Genomic DNA, 19353 nt, shown 5'->3' with positions numbered 1-19353 from the left:
AAGATAAATGGGGTGCCTGGGTGGCTCAGTTGATCAAGCGTCTGTCTGCCTTTGGCTCAGGTCATGATCCTAGAGTCCTGGGATTGAGCCCCTCCTTGGGTTCCCTGCACAGCGAGGAGTCTGCTCTTCCATCTCCCTCTGCTCCTCCCCCCGCTTGTGCTCTCTCTTTCTCTCAAAATGAATAAATAAAATCTTTTAAAAATAAAAGATAAATAGGAAGAAGAGTACACATCTGAAAATGTATCTATTAAGAGTCTTGTGCTGAGAATAATGACAGCATAATAGAATTTCAGGACACATTTGGAAAGGGTTTCCAAGCATCACAAACTGAAGTTGCAGTTTGCTCCACTAACAATAGCATGATGATCATTCTCATGAAGAGTGGCTCCTTTGTCATAGAAAACCCCAGAGAAGTGGAAGGATATCTTGAAAAGCTCCAGTGAAATCCACTTAAGACACTGAGAATGGAATTTAGTTTGCGAATCCTTTCTTCATTATTCCAGAGTTCCCCATAAACTGGGAAGAGAAACCAGTGAGACTGGTAAACTACTTTAATACCTCTTTAATAACACTCTGAATTTACACAATAGCATGACTAATTACCGTGGTTGTAAGATATGCAAGGGTTCTTTATTCTCTCCACCATCATTAAGGCAAGGGCAGAAGTAGGGATAAAGTTTCTCCATGAAAGTGCTAGTGAAGGTGTAAATGTGGGTCATGGTTTCAGCATTGTAGAAGGACACCTGCCCTCCTTCATAATCCAGGTATACGCCCACCTTGTTGAGGTTGTTAGTCAGTTTCAGACTGCAAGACGGCAAATCCAGAGCCTTTAGGTCAGTTTGGTTTCTTAGTCTTAAAAGCCAGAATCCTTGCTCAGGAGTTAGAGGACAGCTGCCCTTCCGAATGATGGATTCTCTGACGACTCCAACTGTCCATTTTGTCTTCTTTGCTACTTCTACTTCCCAGTACCACTTTCCAGATGTGAAGCCTTTTGAGCCCAGCACAGCCACACTTGAGTCAAACCTCTCTGGATCATCAGGCATTACCTGCTTAATGTCACCATGCCACACACTGGTTCGGTTTTTGGAGAGCATCAGATTTGGGTGAGCTGTTTTAGGGTCCAGAGTTAATGAAGATAGGCCTAGTAAGAAAAGAAAGCAGGGCATGGAAGAAAAGGGATGAATGCAAATTCCTGTAATAAAAGACAGTATTTACACAGACCTCAGTACTTTATCTTCCCATGCACATATAGTCTTAGACAAGTAATTACTTATATACTTTTTGTTTTATACTCCTGTGGATATATTCTAGACATTTTTTAATTTGTGGTAAAAATCTGACTTTACTCTGAAGCAATTTATTCTCCAACAAAGAAAACAATACAAATAATATCAATCTGTACTAATAAATTTAAGAAAATGCAAATGCCGAAGGCATAAAGATTAGGTAAGTTTGTCCTTGGAAAACCTTTTAAAGACAAATATTTCAGTTACGAAATGTATTCAGGATACATTGGGTAAACAGAGGCAAAAAGGAATGGGTTAAAAATAGTAGCTTATGTGAGAGGGAAGGTAAGGGCTTGCCTATTAGAGGCAGGTAAGTCTGAGCTAACTGAGAGGGTTTAGAAGACAATGGTGAGAAATTTATATTTGGTTTAATAGATAATGGGACTTTTGAGACGTGGAGTGGTTTATGCCACTGCTAATCAGAATGTGTGGTTACCAATCTGGGACAAAATAGTACAGAAATTAAGAGTAAGCTCTTAGAATCTTTTCCTTCCTTCCTTCCCTTTCTTTCTTTCCTTCCTTCCTTAAGATTTATTTACTTATTTTAGAGAGAGAGTGGGTGAGGAGGGGCAGAAGGAGAGAATCTCCATCAGACTCCCCGCTGAGTGAGGAGCCCAACCTGGGGCTGGATCTCATGACCCAGAGATCATGACCTGATCCAAAATCAAGAATCAAACAATCTACTGAGAGCCACCCAGGTACCCTGCTCTTAGAAAGTTTCATAGCAATCTGATGAGTAATTTTATGTCAGTTGATCTAATAATTAAACAACTGGGTTTGCACTTTGTAATATTTTTAAATTCTACTTTTTCAGGTAATTATATTGTCTTCCACAAATATATCAGTCCATGACAGGTTGAGATTTTAAAAACTAGTTCTTCATCACTGGTTATTTGTCTAGCACTGGTTTAGACAAGTAAGTGGGCAGCAGTGTAAAAAATTCCTAAATGAAGAGATGTTGGAAGCATATCATCAAGGAGATAACACAAATTTTAGGTGTAAGGTAATCAAACCTTGGCACAAAATTTGATAAAGGAAACAAAAAAACTATGTGTTCACATAAGGGACACAGATACATATATGCATACATTTGTTGTTAATGAATTTATTTATCCTTGGAAGTGAGATCAGTCCAGTCCAACTTTTTCTTCCCAGAGAAGCCAGAGTCTTTTTTATCATCCCAAGGAATTCTCTTCTAATAAGAGACTTTGTAGAATCCTGACTTTTTTCATACAGGCTGAATCTTCCCTCCCTCACATATCCCCATTTGCCTTGGGTTGTTGCTCTTTCCAAGGTGAGGACTGGGATTTCTTTGGATATTTCAGACTCCTCACCAAAGTTTTTAGAACCCCAGTCTGCTGTTGTCACCAAGCCTCTCACACCTCCAGCTAACTCAGCCTGTCCTGGCTCCAAAGATTCCTAGAAGTCCGCTTTGCCTCCCCTCTTTTCTTCTCATACCATATTCAGTCCAATAGTAAATTCTGTCAACTCCACCTTTAAAATATATTCTGAGCCTACTCAGAATACGGATAGATAACTTTCACAAATACTGCTGGCCTGGAACTATTGCAATAGCTTTTTGACTGTTCTGTTTCTGCTCTTGCCCATCTGCATCCTATTCTGCCATATGAATGAGATCATCCAGTTCTACTCAACACACTCTTAAGCTTTCCATCACACCCAAGATAAAATCTGGAGTCCTTAGAGAGTAAACAGGACCTACATGATTTACCTACCTCTGTGACCTTATGTCCTAACACATACTTCCCTTATTTACTTTGATCCAATCACTTTTACTTTCTGGCTGTTTCTTGAATGTACCGAATTCATTCAGACTTTAGGGCCTTTACACTTTCTTTGTCCTCAAACACTCTTTCCTATGATTCCTTCCTTTATATTATTCCAGCCTTTCTTCATGCAAGTTCAGGGAGATGTTAGTGATAGAATCTGGGTAGGTATAGCAGTGTTCACTATAAAATTCCTTAAACTTTTCTGTATGTTTGGAAATGTCCATAGTAAAACATAGGGAGGGGGGAGTTAACTCCTCAAAGACTTTTTTCTGGCTAATATAAAAAATAGCATGTTCATCTATCCATCACTATTTGTACCCTTTTCCTACTTCATTTTTTCTCATGAATACTTACTTACTGAATGTACCTTGTTTGATTTGCTTGGCAATGGTTATCACTATGTGAAATTATTTACTGTTTCATTATCCATTTCCTCCACTAGAATGTAATCTCTGGGAGGGTGGGGACTTTATCTGTTTTGTTTCCTCACATACCTTCAAAATTTGGAATTGTTCATAGGCATTCAAGTAACTATTTATTAAATAAACAAATGAACTTCAGAGTTCCGTCTGAATCCTTGACACCCAACTAATTCCACCATGCCTCATCTTCCTGTTCTCCTTGGCCAAAACCCATAATGTAGACCCTTCCAGTGATTTATCCCCTGATGTGCTCTTATCCCCATTATTCTGTTCTTTGCTTCCTCTGCCTTCATCCATCCTCCCACTGCTCCCACCCATCCCTTTCCACTCTGCCCTTTAGAACTCCCTCCCTAAATAACTCTCCTGCATCCTCGCTTTACAGAATTCTCTCATCACCTTCTTACTGTAACAGAAGTCTGACTGGTTGTTCTCCAAAAAAATACAACTTGAAAAGTTCATGAGACTATTTTCTAAAAGAGCCAGAGATCCAGGAGCTACCACTGCCACTTCTAGACCCCTACTCAAAGCCTTATCCTCATGTAAAAATCACTCTTCTTTTGAGGCTCTTGTCATTCCATCTCATATTATACTCTATCTCTATTTGATGTTATTATGTACAGACTTCCTCATTATACTCTCTGTACTTTGCGTTAACTTTACTCCACTACCCCAACTCCAGCCCATCATCCCAAGTGATTTCACTATCTTTTGGATATAGCCATTTTTCCATTCTTGCTTTCTTGATTTTACTGCTAGTGACTTTTGACTTCATTACGTTTCAGCTGTCCATATTAATGACCACATTCTGGACCTTGTAGTCATTGGGAACTATTCATTCTCTAAAATCTTAAACTCACATATCCCATTCTCTTACATTTTATTTTCTCACTCTCATCTCCCCTACAGCCATTACTTGACTTCATTAACAACTCTGGTCCCTTATTTCTCCTTATTATCCTAATCTGGCTGCTTCCTGGCTTAAAATCCTTCCCTAAACCACTTAGCATTGGCAATTTTATTGCCAATAACCTTATCACTTTTATCCTTGTATCTGCAGCATCTGCCATGCAACTCTCCAACCCTGGATCTATCTAGCTATCAAAATTCACATGCTAATTCCTGACCATTGCAGGAGGAAAATCACAAAATTATACATGTAGATATTACTGCAGATTCATTATTTCCACTCTGTGCTTGACCATCAGCACTGCCTAGAACTCCTGTATTTCCCAATCAGACCCTCTCCAGTTCCTCACAACAGCAATTTCAGACCTGCAGTTCCCTCCTCAAACTTCTATTCCATCACTTCCTTCCTTATTGCCAGGCAGATGACTTCACCTCCTGCTTCACAAAGAGACTATAGTACATCTTATAGGAATCCCTCAATTCTTCCCACTCATTCTGCAAGCTCCATCTGATAAAATTGTTTGCCTCTACCATTTTATCTCCTCTACATTTTCAGAGGAAACTGAGGAAAGTCAATACCTCTCTCTGCTAGATCTCACTCACTCTTCCCTACTTCTACCAGTTATCCCCTGTCTTATACTATTGGTTTCTGCCTTTCTATAGGCTGTTTTCCTTCACTGTGTTTTAAAAAGTTCTCTTTTGGAGTGCCTGGATGGCTCAGTTGGAAGAGCATGTGACTCTTGATGTGGAGGTCATGGGTTTGAGCCCCACGTTGGATGCAGAGATTACTTAAAATAAATAAAATGTTTTTAAAAGTCTTCTTTTGACTCTGTTGCCACATTCACATCTTCCCTTTTAGTGAAGCTTCTCTAGTGAGTGATCTATTCACTTTACAACTGCTTCATTCCAAATCACTCCTGAACCCTTCATAATATAACTTCTAAACACACACTCTTTTAAAATTGCCCCACTGAAAGATAACCACACACACCAGTACACTCACAGTCCTAGCAGCCAAAGTATATTAAGAATTTATACAACTTATACAACTGCATAGGAAAAGATATTTGCAAATGATATATCCTCTAAGGGGTTAATTTCCAAAATATATAAAGAACTTAGACAACAACAAAAAAACAATCCAATTTAAAAAATGGGCAGAGGACCTGGATAGACATTTTTCCAAAGAAGACCTACAGATGGCCAACAGACACATGAAAATATGCTCAACATCATTAAGCCTCAGAGAAATGCAAATTAAGACCACCTTACACCTGTCAGAATGGCTAGAATCAATAACATGAGAAATAACGAGTGTTGGAAGATGTGGAGAAAATGGAACTCTCGCGTACTGTTGGTGGGAATGCAAATTGGTGCAGCCACTATAGAAAACAGTATGTTTCCTCAAAAAATTAAAAATAGAATTACCATATGATCCAATAATTCCACTACTGGGTATTTACCCAAAGAATATGAAAACACTAATTTGAAAAGATATATGCACCCCTATGTTTATTGCAGCATTATTTACAATAGCCAAGATATGGAACCAACCTAAGTGTCCATTGGTAGATGAATGGATAAAAAAAGAGGTGGTATATATACAGTGGGATATTACTCAGCCATAAAAAGAATGAAATCTTGCCATTTGCAACAACATGGATGGATCTAGAGGATGTAATGCCAAGTGAAATAAGTCAGTCAGAGAAAAACACATACCATATGATTTCACCCCTATGTGGAATTTAAGAAACAAAACAAATGAACAAAGAAAAAAGAGACCAGAAAACCTTTTTTTTTTTAAAAGATTTTATTTTTAAGTAATCTCTACACCCAACATGGGGGGCTTGAACTCACAACCCTGAGATCAAGAGTTGCATGCTCCACCAACTAAGCCAACCAGGTATCCCAAGAAAACAGACTCTTAAATACAGAGAACAAACTGGTTGTTGCCAGAGGGGTGATGGGTGGGAGAATGAATGAAATAGATAAAGGGGATTAACAGTACACTTATCTTATCTTAATTAGCACTGAGAAATATATGAATCATTGAATCATTTTATTGTATACCTGAAACTAATACAACACACGATATGTTAATTATCGTGAATAAAAAAAGTAAGATTGCCCTTACCAAAGTCCCAATTCCTGTTAAAAATAGCTCTTTCCAATCATTTTCTTTTTTTTCTTTTTTCTTTTTTCTTAGAGCGGGAGAGAGACGGTGGGGTGTCAGGGGGTAAAAGGGGAGAAGGAGAGAGAGAATCTTAAGCAGGCTTCACGCCCAGTGTGGAACCCAAAAGCAGAGCTTGATCTTACAACCCTGAGATCATGACTTGAACGAAAATCAAGAGTTGGATGCTTAACCAACTGAGCCACCCAGGTACCTCTCCATTCATTTTCTAAATTGGTCTTCCCGTTTGGTATGAGTGACTGCTCCCTTCTTTTTCACACTGTCTCTCCTTAGATTCTGTGTCAACTTCATTTCCTGGTTTTCCTCTTACCTCTTTTGCCAAAATTCCTCAATCTTTTTGGGAGGCTTCATTGCCCTTTATTTATTTTTATATAAGATGCTCCCTCCCTAACTGTATGTTCTCACTTTTCTTGGGAAATCTCATTTACAACAATAGCTTCAGCCACCCCATCTATTCTGATTATTCCAGCCCTGGCCTCTCTTCTGAGCTCCAGTTAGAATAGTTACCCATTTGAATATATTCACTTAGTTTTCCTATAGGTCCTTCAACACAACATGGCCAAAATTGAACTCAACCCCCTCCAAAATCTGTATCTCCTATAGCTCTGTCCTTGACATTACCTTTCTCTATCCCCTACTACCAACTCCTGTCCAGTATATTTCAGCTTCTGAAATTCTGTCTCTAGAATCTATTATTTTCCATTCACGTTCCTATGCCTTTGGCTTAGCTCTTAATAACTTTTCACCTAGGTAGCTGGTATAGACTCTGCTGTGGTCTTTTAGCCTCTTCTTCCTGAGAACAGAAACTGTGTCTTTTATTTCTATATCCATTGAATCCAACTTAGTGCTTAGCACATAGTAGGCTCTCTGTAAGAGTGTGTTGAATGAATGAATGAACTTCAGTAATATTGTACTGATACATGACTAAAAGAAATATATTAAAGTGTTTTACAATGGATCGTGGATCACCACATCAAAAACTAATGTGATGTATTGTATGGTGACTAACATAACATAATAAAATTAAAAAAAATAAAATGTTTTAAATTGAATTACTTTCTACACTGGAATTGATAAAACTACAACCAGCAGGCCAAATGTGGCCTGATGCCTGTTTTGTAAATAAATTTGTATTGAAAACATTAATTGAAATTGAACACATTAACAGCCATTCATTTACACATTGTATATGGTTGCCATTTCACTGCAATGACAGTTAAGTAGTTAAGTTTTGTGGAAACATACAACCTACAATACCTAAAATATTTACTATCAGGCCATTATTAAAAAAGAACCAGCCTCTGCCTTGAATCAGTAACTTCTATTATAAGACAGGAATGGAGAAAATATGAATAAACAAAAATCTAGAAATAAAAGTATGAAGTATATTTTACCAAGGTTTGACCAAAGTTACATTATTAGTAAAATAGCCATAGATTAAATGAATCTCATTTGATTTTCTTAGATGTAGACTTATACCAAAAATAAAAATCAGTTTGTGCTTTAAACGATTGCTAGAAATGAACTTTGATTTTACAGGGTGAAGAATACAAGAAGAAAAACTTAATGTGATCTGAACACTGCTAGAATTTGCAGAGTAGAGTAACACAGAAGAGGGAGCTATACAAAGATTTTCAAATATCTACAAAGGGATTCCCTTAAGGCTGTACTGATGTGCAGTGAAACTAATTAGGGCCAGTGAAAGAATCTCTAGAAAGCAGTCGGCTGAACAATTTCTAGAGCTCACACAAGTCTGGCAATAGTTTTCAATCCTGCCAGCCATAATGGGAAAATGTTGTAATATGTGGAACATCAGGCAGAGTACTCAGAAGGGTATTACATTAGGAAATGGGCTAAGTTAGCCCTAGATTAAAGACTGCTCTTGAACCACTCTAGCAAAGCTTAAACACCTCAACAAAGCTTAAAGGAAGTGTCAAAAGGAAAAGGGTTATTTAACTACATGCCAAAGTTAAATCCAGTAGAGCTTAAAGGATTACAACAAGATCCAGTGAACAACAATGTAAAATTGATCATGTTTGGCATTCAATACCAGCCAGAAGAAACAAATCTCCCATGCAGAAGAATTCCAAATAATTTATGTAGATACTCCACACCCCTTAAGTGCGGGCTGTGCATAGTGACTTCCTTCCAAAGTGTAAAGGGGTGAGGGAGTAACTTTATAGTGGGAAACCTGACAAACACTACCTCAGCTAGGACAGATGGTATGAGTAAAAACAAATACCAAGGTGCTAGATTTAAACCCAATCATATTGATAATAACATTAAATGTCAGTGGTCAAAACGCCTCAATTAATTAAGGGATTGTCAGATTGGATAAAAAAAACACAAGGCTTTACATGCTAGCTACATAAAGTGCACTTAAAATATAAAAACACTAATAAGTTAAAAATAAGATGATGGAAAAAGATTCACTGTGCTGTGATATATCCATAAAACATGATTATTGATATATGCAACAACATAAGTAGATCTCAAAAAGCATTATGCTAAGTGAAAAAAGCTGGACACAAAAGATTACATAAGGTATGATTCCATTTATTTGAGAGTTTAGAAAACTGAAGTGAAATAAAGCAGATCTGTGAGTGTTAGGGGCTAGGGAGAGAATGAAGGAACTGACTACAAAAGGATATGCAGGAATTTTGGGGGTGATAGAAACTTTTAGAGATGTTTGCAGAAGTTGATATATTTGTCAAAACTCATCAAATTGTACACTTAAAATTGGCAAATTTTATTCTATGTTAATTAAACCTCAGCAAAACTGTGTTTTCAATGTCAGTTACTTGGAAAATTTGTTAACAGGAACAAATTTGTGATTTTCATTAAATCAGTAACTACAAACAATAATAATAATGATTCTATGTGAATTAAAAATATATTTAAAAACTTTATTTAGAAGTTTATTTTATAAATATTATTTAGATGGGGCGCCTGGGTGGTTCAGTCGTTAGGCGTCTGCCTTCGGCTCAGGTCATGATCCCAGGGTCCTGGGATCGAGCCCCGCCGCATCGGGCTCTCTGCTTAGCGGGAAACCTGCTTCTCCCTCTTCCACCCCCCCCACTTGTGTTCCCTCTCTTGCTGTCTCTCTCTCTGTCAAATAAATAAATAAAATCTCTAATAAATAAGTATTATTTAGAACTTTATGTTCTTGAATTGTCATTTGTGTTCTTTTCTCCTGCTCAGTCCCTTGGTATCTGCAGGATAAACAAAAACTTGTGTCCTTATTCGGCACATCTATTGAAATTATTGGTTTTCTTTTGAATCACTGAAGATCTCTAAACAGTCTCCTAAAAAGTTATACTCTAAAGTCGGACAGGGAGACGAACCATGAGAGACGATGGACTCTGAAAACCAAACTGAGGGTTCTAGAGGGGAGGAGGGTAGGGGGATGGGTTAGCCTGGTGATGGGTATTAAAGAGGGCACATTCTGCATGGAGCACTGGGTGTTATGCACAAACAGTGAATCATGGAACACTACATCAAAAACTAATGATGTAATATATGGTGATTAACATAACAATAAAAAATTTTTAAAAAAGTTATACTCTACATTATGAACACCAAACACAAGAGGATCTATAAAGACTCTATTATATACAAGAGTATGTACAGTAACCTCCTCGTTCAGGACAGAGAAGCCCAGGGATTTATAGAACTGATTTAGAAAAACAGGATAAAATAACTGGTTGTCACATTTGATAGAACAATGAAACAAAATCATAGGCTGAGAAGTAATTCTCACATCAGACTCTATTTACCAGTGAGAAGTCATAAATTCTTAGGTCATGGTACCAGAAGAAATTCAGTCATACTGACTGAAGTCATACCATAGTCTTCTTTTGGCTAAACTCCACCCTTCCCCCATCCCAAACTCTAGAGTACTAATTAGGGCCACAGAAGAGATTCCACAGAAGGAACATAGATTCCTGGGAGACCCAGGAACCAATAACCACTACCCATTGATACCTGGAGAGAGAGAAAACTGCATTTCCCTCCACATCATGTATTGGATGGGACCTTTGTACAGGCCTGGGTTCAGCTTTCTGGAGATAAACTCTCTGGGCATCAGCACCTTCATTCCTTGTTCCAAGCTGCAGGGGACATAAATCATTTAGTCTTAGACATCCTCCAGGGACTGAAGGAAAGATACTAATTCCATACAGAAACACTTACCTATCCAAGAGAGATGAGATATCCTAGAAGAGGAAAGGAGTAATAAAGAAGTTAGATGCCTGCTTATCAACACCAGAAATTTCTTTGGTGATACTGGCCACCACGAGAATTTGACCGTAAATACTAGGATCCTGTGCAGATGTCCCCATTCCATCACCACCAACTCTTCCCATCCTCCACATGCCTTTTCTGATCAGGTATCCTTCATCTAACCCAGGACTAAACTGGCTTTATCTTATTCTGATTTTCTAGAGTTCCCTTTTACATGGAACAAGAGAAATTAATAGGCTATTTCTGCCTATACTGCTACATGGTTTCAATAGAAAACCACTATAGGTCTTCCAGTCCCAAAGCCACTTTTCCGTACTCTGACTAAGTAAACTTCTGATTGCTGAGGTGATAATCAATGACACTTTAGAAGTTAAGCTTCAGGTAATAAAGACTGGCAAACAGCTTTCAAACAAAATTGAAAGCCAGTCTAAGATACAACTCAGGTTGCAACATTCTTATTTTTGAGAAATAAACCTTCAAAGTTCTTTATGAATAAAAAATATTAATAGATAACATTATTAATGGCATTATCTTTTTTAGGAGGGTGAAAGTAAAGCTTCCTATTGAGTGTAAGGCAAAAGTAGCCTTCTGCTTTTCTCCCAGAGACTCTAAAGAGCACTACAGTAAGTTTTTCCCCCCTCCTGGTGGGGAAAAGCTGCTTCTACAGCTTTCTAACCCTCTTCCCCCCACTAGTATACCCATAATTATGTTGATAGGGAGTCTCACTTTGAGAAAGTCGAAGGGATTCTGCTGTTCCATCCGTGCCTGGATGCTCACCAACATCTCCTTGGTTAGGAGACACTGTTCCTGAAGCTGGCTCAGATTCAGCTCCATCTCCTCATTCAAGGCTTTCCCCTCTTCTCGGAGCTCATTTAAAATGTTCTTTTCTTTGCTGTGCAGGAACTGATGTAGCTTTAGAAACTCCAAGGAGATGTGTTGCTGCAGATGTAGCTTGTTTTCCTGGAAACCTCCATGATCATCACCATGGTAATTACTGAGACTAGCACTTGGGGATGGGGGCCCACACCACCAGTACTCATACAATTTGGGAAATACCGTAACAGGAAGATGCATTAAAATCACTCTTGAGTATTATCACTCAACCATACTAAATAGTAGGAGTCCTTTGGGAGACTTACTTTGTTTTTCTCAGTTAGTTTAATAATAGTTCGGGAATTAAATACTCAAAAGTGGTCTCTAGGTACCTATTGCAATACTGGGGGTGGTAACCAATGCCATATTAAATAAGGCTGTGGGGTTAAACATTCTAGAATGAATGATAGTACCCTCCTACCCAGAAGTGATGTCTACCAAGTGATGCTGTTAAACTGGGGCCATAAGAAGGCTGAAAGAACTATTCTTATCTAGAAATGAGAGCTGGGGGGATGCCACTTCCACTGCCAGGACAATATAGAAGAAACAGTAGATGGGCAATGTCTGAAGCACTGAAATTGATAACTGCTATACCCCTTTCTTAAGGTACTGCGACATCCTGAGGGGTGAACCTTCTGACATCCAGGCTTCTCAGATCCTTATCCTCCTCATTTCTAGTGATCTCCACCTTTATCTACTCATTCTCTTAATCACCCAGGACTTTATCATCCCCAGCAATTTCACCAAAACTAACTTCTTATGCTCATTTACTCAGGTACTTCTATTGCAACAATTCCTGGGTCTCATTGAAACCTCTTACTCATTGACCCCTTCCATTTCTGTTCATCATTTTCTGTCTCCGTGTCTCCTCTTATCCAGCTTGGATTTTATGGTCCATCATTATAATGGCATTCTTAAAATTCACTCTATTCTCTAGCTCACATTTTTCCAGTTTTCCTTTTACCTATTTCATCACTATTTCTCTTATTTTTTGTTCTGTCTCCTTTAACCAAGCTCTAAATATTAGAGTTATTTGATATTCTGTCCTGGGCTCTTTCCCGTTCTCATTCTACATTCTCTTTTTAGGTAATATCCTCTCCTTCCACAGATTTAAATCAATCTCTGTGCTGACTTCTTATTTCCAGACTGAGCTCCAGATTCCTGTATCCAACTGTCTATTTGACATCTCCACTCACCCCTCACATCTAATCAGTCACCACATCCAGGTTATTTATTTATTTATTTTTTATCTCCAAAGCATATGCTGAAGCTGTTTGTTTCTCTCTACCTCTGCTGCCTCTCTAGTCCAAGCCACCATCATTACTCTCTGGGATCACTGCAATAGCCTTTTAATATTATCCTTGTCATTGTCTCTCTTCACACAGCCACTAGACTCATATTTTCAAAATGAAATGAAATCATGTCCTATTTAAAACCTTTAATGGCTTCTTATCCATAGGAAGTTCAAATATCCTATTGTTATCTACAAGGGCCTACATAATTGGACTCATATCTACCTCTTCAGTCTCATCTTGCATACCATGATCCAATTTTATTGGCCTTCTCTCTGTTTAACATAGCAATTAGCTTCCTATCTCAGGACTTTTCCAAATGCTCTCTGCTCACGTAGAACATTCTTCTCCAGGCCACTTCCTTCATATTCCCCTCAACCGGTTCACTTGGCTAAGTCACTTATCCTTCAATTCTCAATTTTTAATGGGTGATTTCTTCAGAGAATACCCCTCCTCTAGCCTAAATTAGTTCTTCATGTATATGTTCTTATGATACCCTTTATTTTCATTTATACTAATTATCACAGTTGTCATTTTATTGCTATTAACGGGATTACTTAATCCCATTAATCCGTCTTCCACCCTAGTGTAATATGGTATCTAGTGTAATACCTTACCGACTCAATAAATAATTTTTGAGTGAATGAATGTTGACTGTAATAGCTGAACGGGGAACTCTTACAACAGAAACAACATTCTCTGTGGAGACATCATCTCCACCTATCCTTCTTCTTTCCCTCATTGTACATATTTCTTCTTCCAGATGCCAAAAGCCAGAGAAGATTCTCCTCCATAGAATAATTAGTGAAGAAATAGAACCCCCAATTTAGCCCCATAACCTATGGACTGCTTTACCAAGTTTCTGACTATTAATGTTCTACTAGAGCTCCTGTGAAGCTCTAGGCAATAGTTTATTTAGTTTGGGGGAAGCTAGGAAAGATCACATTGAATGGTAAAAAACCAGCAGTCCAAGAGACCTTCAATCAGAGGTAGCCTGGTTATAAACCCAAAGAAAAGAAAGGTATTTCTCTGGACATAACAATCTTTAGTGGATTTTTCTGATAAATCCCTTATTTTGTCATATATAAAGGGAAAGATCAGACAGATCTCAACCTCAGAACAATCACCTAGTGATTGAGCCATCAGAAGCATCAGCATGTAACAGGAAAGGTCAGTCTCCTCTCTCTGTTGATCAACCACTGAGAACTTATTTCCCTCCTATATTTCTTTCCTCCCTACAGTGTCTACTTTCTAATTCTATAGCCCAGGTGCCATTTAGTGTATTGATAATATACGTACAGGCACCTTTCTACTCATATAGCTGAAGTTACAAGGAAGGTGTTTCAGTTCTATCTCATAACCCCTCTACCCTGCTTCTCACCTTGTAAGCAGCTATAGCATCTTTCTGCATATTCTTCAGGGACTGAAGTTCCTTCAGGGTTGCCTCCAGTTGACCTTGATGGATGGTGAGCTCCTTCTGGGGATACCACATAGAATTAACCCACACTAACTTGGGAGATGAAGGACCATAGGGCTATCTCTCCTAAAGGCCCAGGGTGTGAGGAGAAAAAGTGAGCTATTGCTGCAAGTCTTTCCTTTCCCCTAAGTCATAATTCCTGTCTCTTCTAAGAATTGTAAGGAAAATAAAAAGCAGCAGAAAAGCTTAGTTTTATGCTCCTATGAGCTTACTACAGGGGTTTGAAGATGATAACTCTACATTTTTTACTCTAGTTATACCATTCTCACTAACTATACTTTTACTTACATTGTTATCATTTAGGATACTCATTTCTTTCTTCTGCCCATTCAAATGCAAATGATTACCCAACTCAAGCTTTCATTCACCATACATCCCCTATTTCAGTTTTCTCTAATCTTCTTTGAAATTCTAAATATTTATGAATTACAAATGTTACAAAATTTAGCTCTCATTAGTAGACTATCTTGCTTCTGTTGTTTTATTCATTTTAAACTTGACTAAATTTCAAGAATTTTATAACAAGAGCAATATCTTGTACATCTGTATTCTACACAGCATCTAGCAGAGTGCTGTCATGGCAGGGTATAGGTAAATAAATATTTGATTGATTGAGGGAGTAGGCCAGAGATACTCCACTGCTCCTTTCTTATAATCAGCAACTCTAGAAAAGAACTTTGCAAGATATGTTGTATTTTCTGAGCTTACTAATAATCATCTGAATAAAGAGGTGGGGTTGAAAGAGAGAAGAAACCCTACAAAAGATTTTTCCCAGCTTTCCTAAGGTATTATTCAAGACCCAGGGCTCACCCACCATGAAGAAACGGACAGCATCAGAGATCTGCAGGAAATCTTTAGACTGCCCCACAGATAACCGAGCATCTTTGCACTGAAAGCAGATCAGTTTCCCATCTGGCTTACTGAATAGTTTCAGGTTCTCTCCATGCTCTGGGCACTGTGGATGGCCCTTGAGTAAAGGTAGCTTCTTAATCTTCTCTACCAGCTTCTCGAGTACCAGGTTGAACGTACAGTTGCTATATTGACATACCATCTTACACTCAGGGCAGAATGTTTCTTTTGCTTGCTGCTTCCAAAAGTTTTGGATACAGGCCTGGCAGAAGTTGTGGCCACAGCTTAGCATCAATGGATCACAGAACCAATCATTACACAGTGGGCAGTGTAGCTCCTTAGTAATATCTTGTATCTGCACTTTAGAGGGTATCTGGGTGATCAGATCATGCACTTCCCCATAGTTGCCTGGGTCGATGTTGGAGGAGGGTCTGGAAGATACCTTTGGGAAAGAACAACTAAATAAGTTTCTCTTTCTTGCTGCCCATTTCAGCACTCCAGGAGAGTGGGCTCCGTTCTTAAAGGAGCCGAGAATAGGTGCAGCCACAGTAAAAGCACCAATCTCCTCTTTGAAAGTGATCTGATAAAATCATCATTTTCAAACGTTATTTCTACTCCCAACACTATTTAAACTTTAGTGGAGAGCTAAGGCAGAAGAAAGAGTACACAAACTAAGAATGCTTTTTGTTGTACAGTCTTCTTTCCACCCACTTTCCCCATGTATTAGTTAAAAGTTTTACTTTCAACTTTTGTTCTACTAGTTATTACTTTTTTGTTTTGTTTTCTAGAAGTCATATACAAAGAATTGGAAGATCAGTCAGGTTCCTCAGTGATATAATATCACCAACCATAATATCATCCACACTTTTCCTCCTCCTTTTTAAAGAACACATTACAGAAATAACATACATATAGAAAAATGCAGAATCATGCATACAACTCAATGACTTTTCACAAAATGAACACATCCGTGTAATCATCACCCTGAACAGGAAATGGAAAACTACCAGCATTCCAGAAGTCCCCCATATGCCTGCTTCAAGTCACTATCCCTCATCAAGGTTGACCCCTATCTTGACTTCCAACACTATACACTAGTTTTGCCTATTTTTGAATTTTATATAAATGCAACCATGCACTATTTATTCTTTTGTTGCTGACTTATTTTATCAACCTTACATTTGTGAGACTTTTACATATTATTCTTTGTAATTGTAGTCCATTCATCCTCATTGCTGTATAGTATTACATTGTGTAAGTATACCATAATTTATTTCTCCATTCTACTGTTGAAAGACTTTTGGGTAGTTATCAGTTTCAGGCTATTATAAATAGTGTTGCTGAGAACATTCCAGCTCATATATATATATATATATATATATACACATATATATATAAATACAAGTGTGTGTGTGTATATATATATATATAGATTTGTTTTGCTTTCTTTGTTCAGCATAACTTTTGAGATTCATCTGTGTTGATACACATAACTGAAAGTCATTCATTTTCACTTCCATATAATAATCTATTGATGAAAATTTATTTACTCATTTTACTGTTGATAGCCAGTTGGACTGTTTTGGTGTTTTGCCATACAACCAATGCTACTATGAACATTCTTTCACATGTTTCCTGCTATATATATATATATATATATATATATATATATATATATATATGTATATATATATATATATATATAAGGGTTTTTCTAGGTTATTTAATGTTAAACCAACTTTTCTTTCCTGGAGCTAACCTATCTTGATTATGATATATGTTTTATGTATTACTAATGTATTACTAGATTTAGTTTGGTAATGTTTTATTTAGGATTCAACCTCTATGTTCATGACTCAGATTGCTTTTAATTTTATTTTCTTAAACCATCCTTGTCTGGTTTTCTTATCTAAGTTATATTAACTGCATAAAATTAATTGGGAAGTGTACCTTCTTTTTCTCTTCTCTGAGTTTGTGTAAAAATAATAGAATTATCTGTTCCTTGAGTATTTGGCCAAGTTCACCAGCATAACCTCTGGGATTGATGCTTTCTTTTTTATTTTGCATTATCTGGAAGTACTGATTTACCTCTTAAATAGTTATGGGATCATTTAGATTTTCTATATTTTTCTGACACAGTTATGGTAATTTATATTTTTCTGGGAGTTTACTTTGCCTAAGTTTATAAATGTATTGGTATAAAACTGTATTCTCTTATTATCTTTTTATTGTGAGATATAGATACATAAGAGTATATGAAGCATTTATATATTTTTTAAATAATAATAACAAAGCAATACTTTGTAATTACTACCCAGGTTAAAAAGTAAAAAACTAATTGCCAATACCTTTGAAGACCCCTGTGTGTTCTTTTCCAATTGCATGTGTCTCCTTTTTTCTCATAGCCAATATTCTGCCTTTTGACTTGAACATTACTATACTTTTCTCTATTATTTCATCATCTGTGATTGCATCCTTAGCTAATACAGTGTTTAGTTTTTTCTTCAGTTTTGAACTTTATGTAAATGGAATTATACTGTATGTATTTTTCTGTAACTTGTTTTCTTTTTTTTTTTTAACATTATGTTCGTAAGATTAATCCATGGAGAACCCATGCAACTGTTCCTTTTCAATTATATATAGTATTTCATTATGTGCGTATACCACAACGTATGCATCCAGTCTACTGTTAGTAGACATTCATTTCAATTTTTCTGACTACTATACACAATACTTTTAATAATATTCTTGTATGTGTCCCTTTGTGAACATGTATAAGAGTTTCTCTAGAACCTATACCTAGAAATAGAATTGCTAGATCATGAGATACGCATCTCTTCTCCTTTACTAGATAATACCAAACTGTTTGCCAAAATAAATGTAGCGATTTACACTCCAGTAGCAGAGAAGGAGGATTTTGGTTATTCCACAGCCTCTTCAACACTTATTGTTGTCAGATTTTCTAATTTTTGCCAAACCAGCAGATGTGTAATTGTATCTCAGTAGAGCTTTAATTTGCATTTCTTAGATTACTAATGCAGTTTAACATTTTTTCATATGTTAGTGGATCCTCTTTTGTTAAGAGAAGAAATGTCTAAGTCTTGCTCATTTTTCTAATGAGTTGTCTTTTCCTTACTGACTCAGAGTAGTTCTCTATATATTCCAGATAGTTGTCCTATTTCTTAAATATTTATTTATTTATTTATTTAAGAAAGAGAGAGAGAGAGAGAGAGTGTGGGGGGTACAGAGGGAGAGAGTCAAGCAGACTCCTGGCTGAGTGTGGAGCTGGCTGCAGGGCTCAATCCCATGACCCATGAGATCATGACCTGAGCCAAAACCAAGAGTTCAACACTTAACCGACTGAGCCACCCAAGCACACTGATACTAGTCCTATTTTGGTTACTTGGGTTATAAATATCTCCTTCCATCGCTCAGTACATGGCTTATATTTTCACTCCCATTATAGTGTCTTCCCATGAATAGAAGTTCTTAATTTTAGTGTAATTCAATTTATAAATATCTATTTTGTATTTTGCCTAGATTAAAGATGAGTCCCTCCAGGGAATATTTATGTTTACTTCTTGAAGATGTAAGTTACTACCAACCATCCACCATTTTATGTTAATTTTATTGGTTTCAAGTTTCTAGATCATAGGGAGATTGTAAATTTTACACCTACTCCTGTATGAGGGCAAACTGTGGTTAAAAATTCTCAAGGGAGACTCTTATTTTTCACTCAGACCCCAAATCAAGATAGTTAGGATTCTTTATTATCTCTCATTTCCACTCCTTCACCAAGGCTGTAGCTCTTCAAATGTCCCAGCTTTATTCAAAAGTCTCAGGTCCAACTCCTTACCTCGTGCAGGTCTAAGGATTGTTAAATCGAGTTTTCCTGAGTCTCAGTAACTCTAACCTACCTTGATGCTTTTCAGTTCTATATTCTTTTTTTTACTTTGGAATTTCTCTTTACTTTCTTGTACACTCCAGTATGCATGCCAAAGGATGTTTGTTACATCTTAACTGAC

The 19353-nt window shown here is 37.2% G+C and overlaps 1 protein-coding gene across 9 annotated transcripts in view; it reads right to left on the bottom strand.

Moving 5' to 3' along the window:
- Nucleotides 1-523: 523 nt before the first annotated feature.
- The window catches only part of TRIM69 (tripartite motif containing 69), a 63339-nt gene continuing 44509 nt past the window's right edge, over nucleotides 524-19353 (bottom strand). For 2 of the 9 annotated variants that reach the window (XM_027570649.2, XM_027570650.2), the window contains exons 2-7: nucleotides 15294-15770; nucleotides 14384-14479; nucleotides 11564-11797; nucleotides 10787-10809; nucleotides 10580-10704; nucleotides 525-1141 (exon numbers count right to left, since the gene is read on the bottom strand). In XM_027570649.2, coding sequence (XP_027426450.1) covers nucleotides 600-1141; nucleotides 10580-10704; nucleotides 10787-10809; nucleotides 11564-11797; nucleotides 14384-14479; nucleotides 15294-15620 — 1347 coding nt within the window. In that variant the 5' untranslated portion in view covers nucleotides 15621-15770 and the 3' untranslated portion in view covers nucleotides 525-599. Of the gene's footprint in view, nucleotides 1142-10579; nucleotides 10705-10786; nucleotides 10810-11563; nucleotides 11806-14383; nucleotides 14480-15293; nucleotides 15771-19353 lie in introns of those variants that run through there. The other 7 variants (XM_027570646.2, XM_035728004.1, XM_027570647.2 and 4 more) reach the window with 7 other exon arrangements.

The sequence above is a fragment of the Zalophus californianus genome, chromosome 6 (assembly GCF_009762305.2).
Source record: "Zalophus californianus isolate mZalCal1 chromosome 6, mZalCal1.pri.v2, whole genome shotgun sequence".
Classification (NCBI taxonomy): domain Eukaryota; kingdom Metazoa; phylum Chordata; class Mammalia; order Carnivora; family Otariidae; genus Zalophus; species Zalophus californianus.
This window is presented reverse-complemented; position numbering and strand designations above follow the sequence as displayed.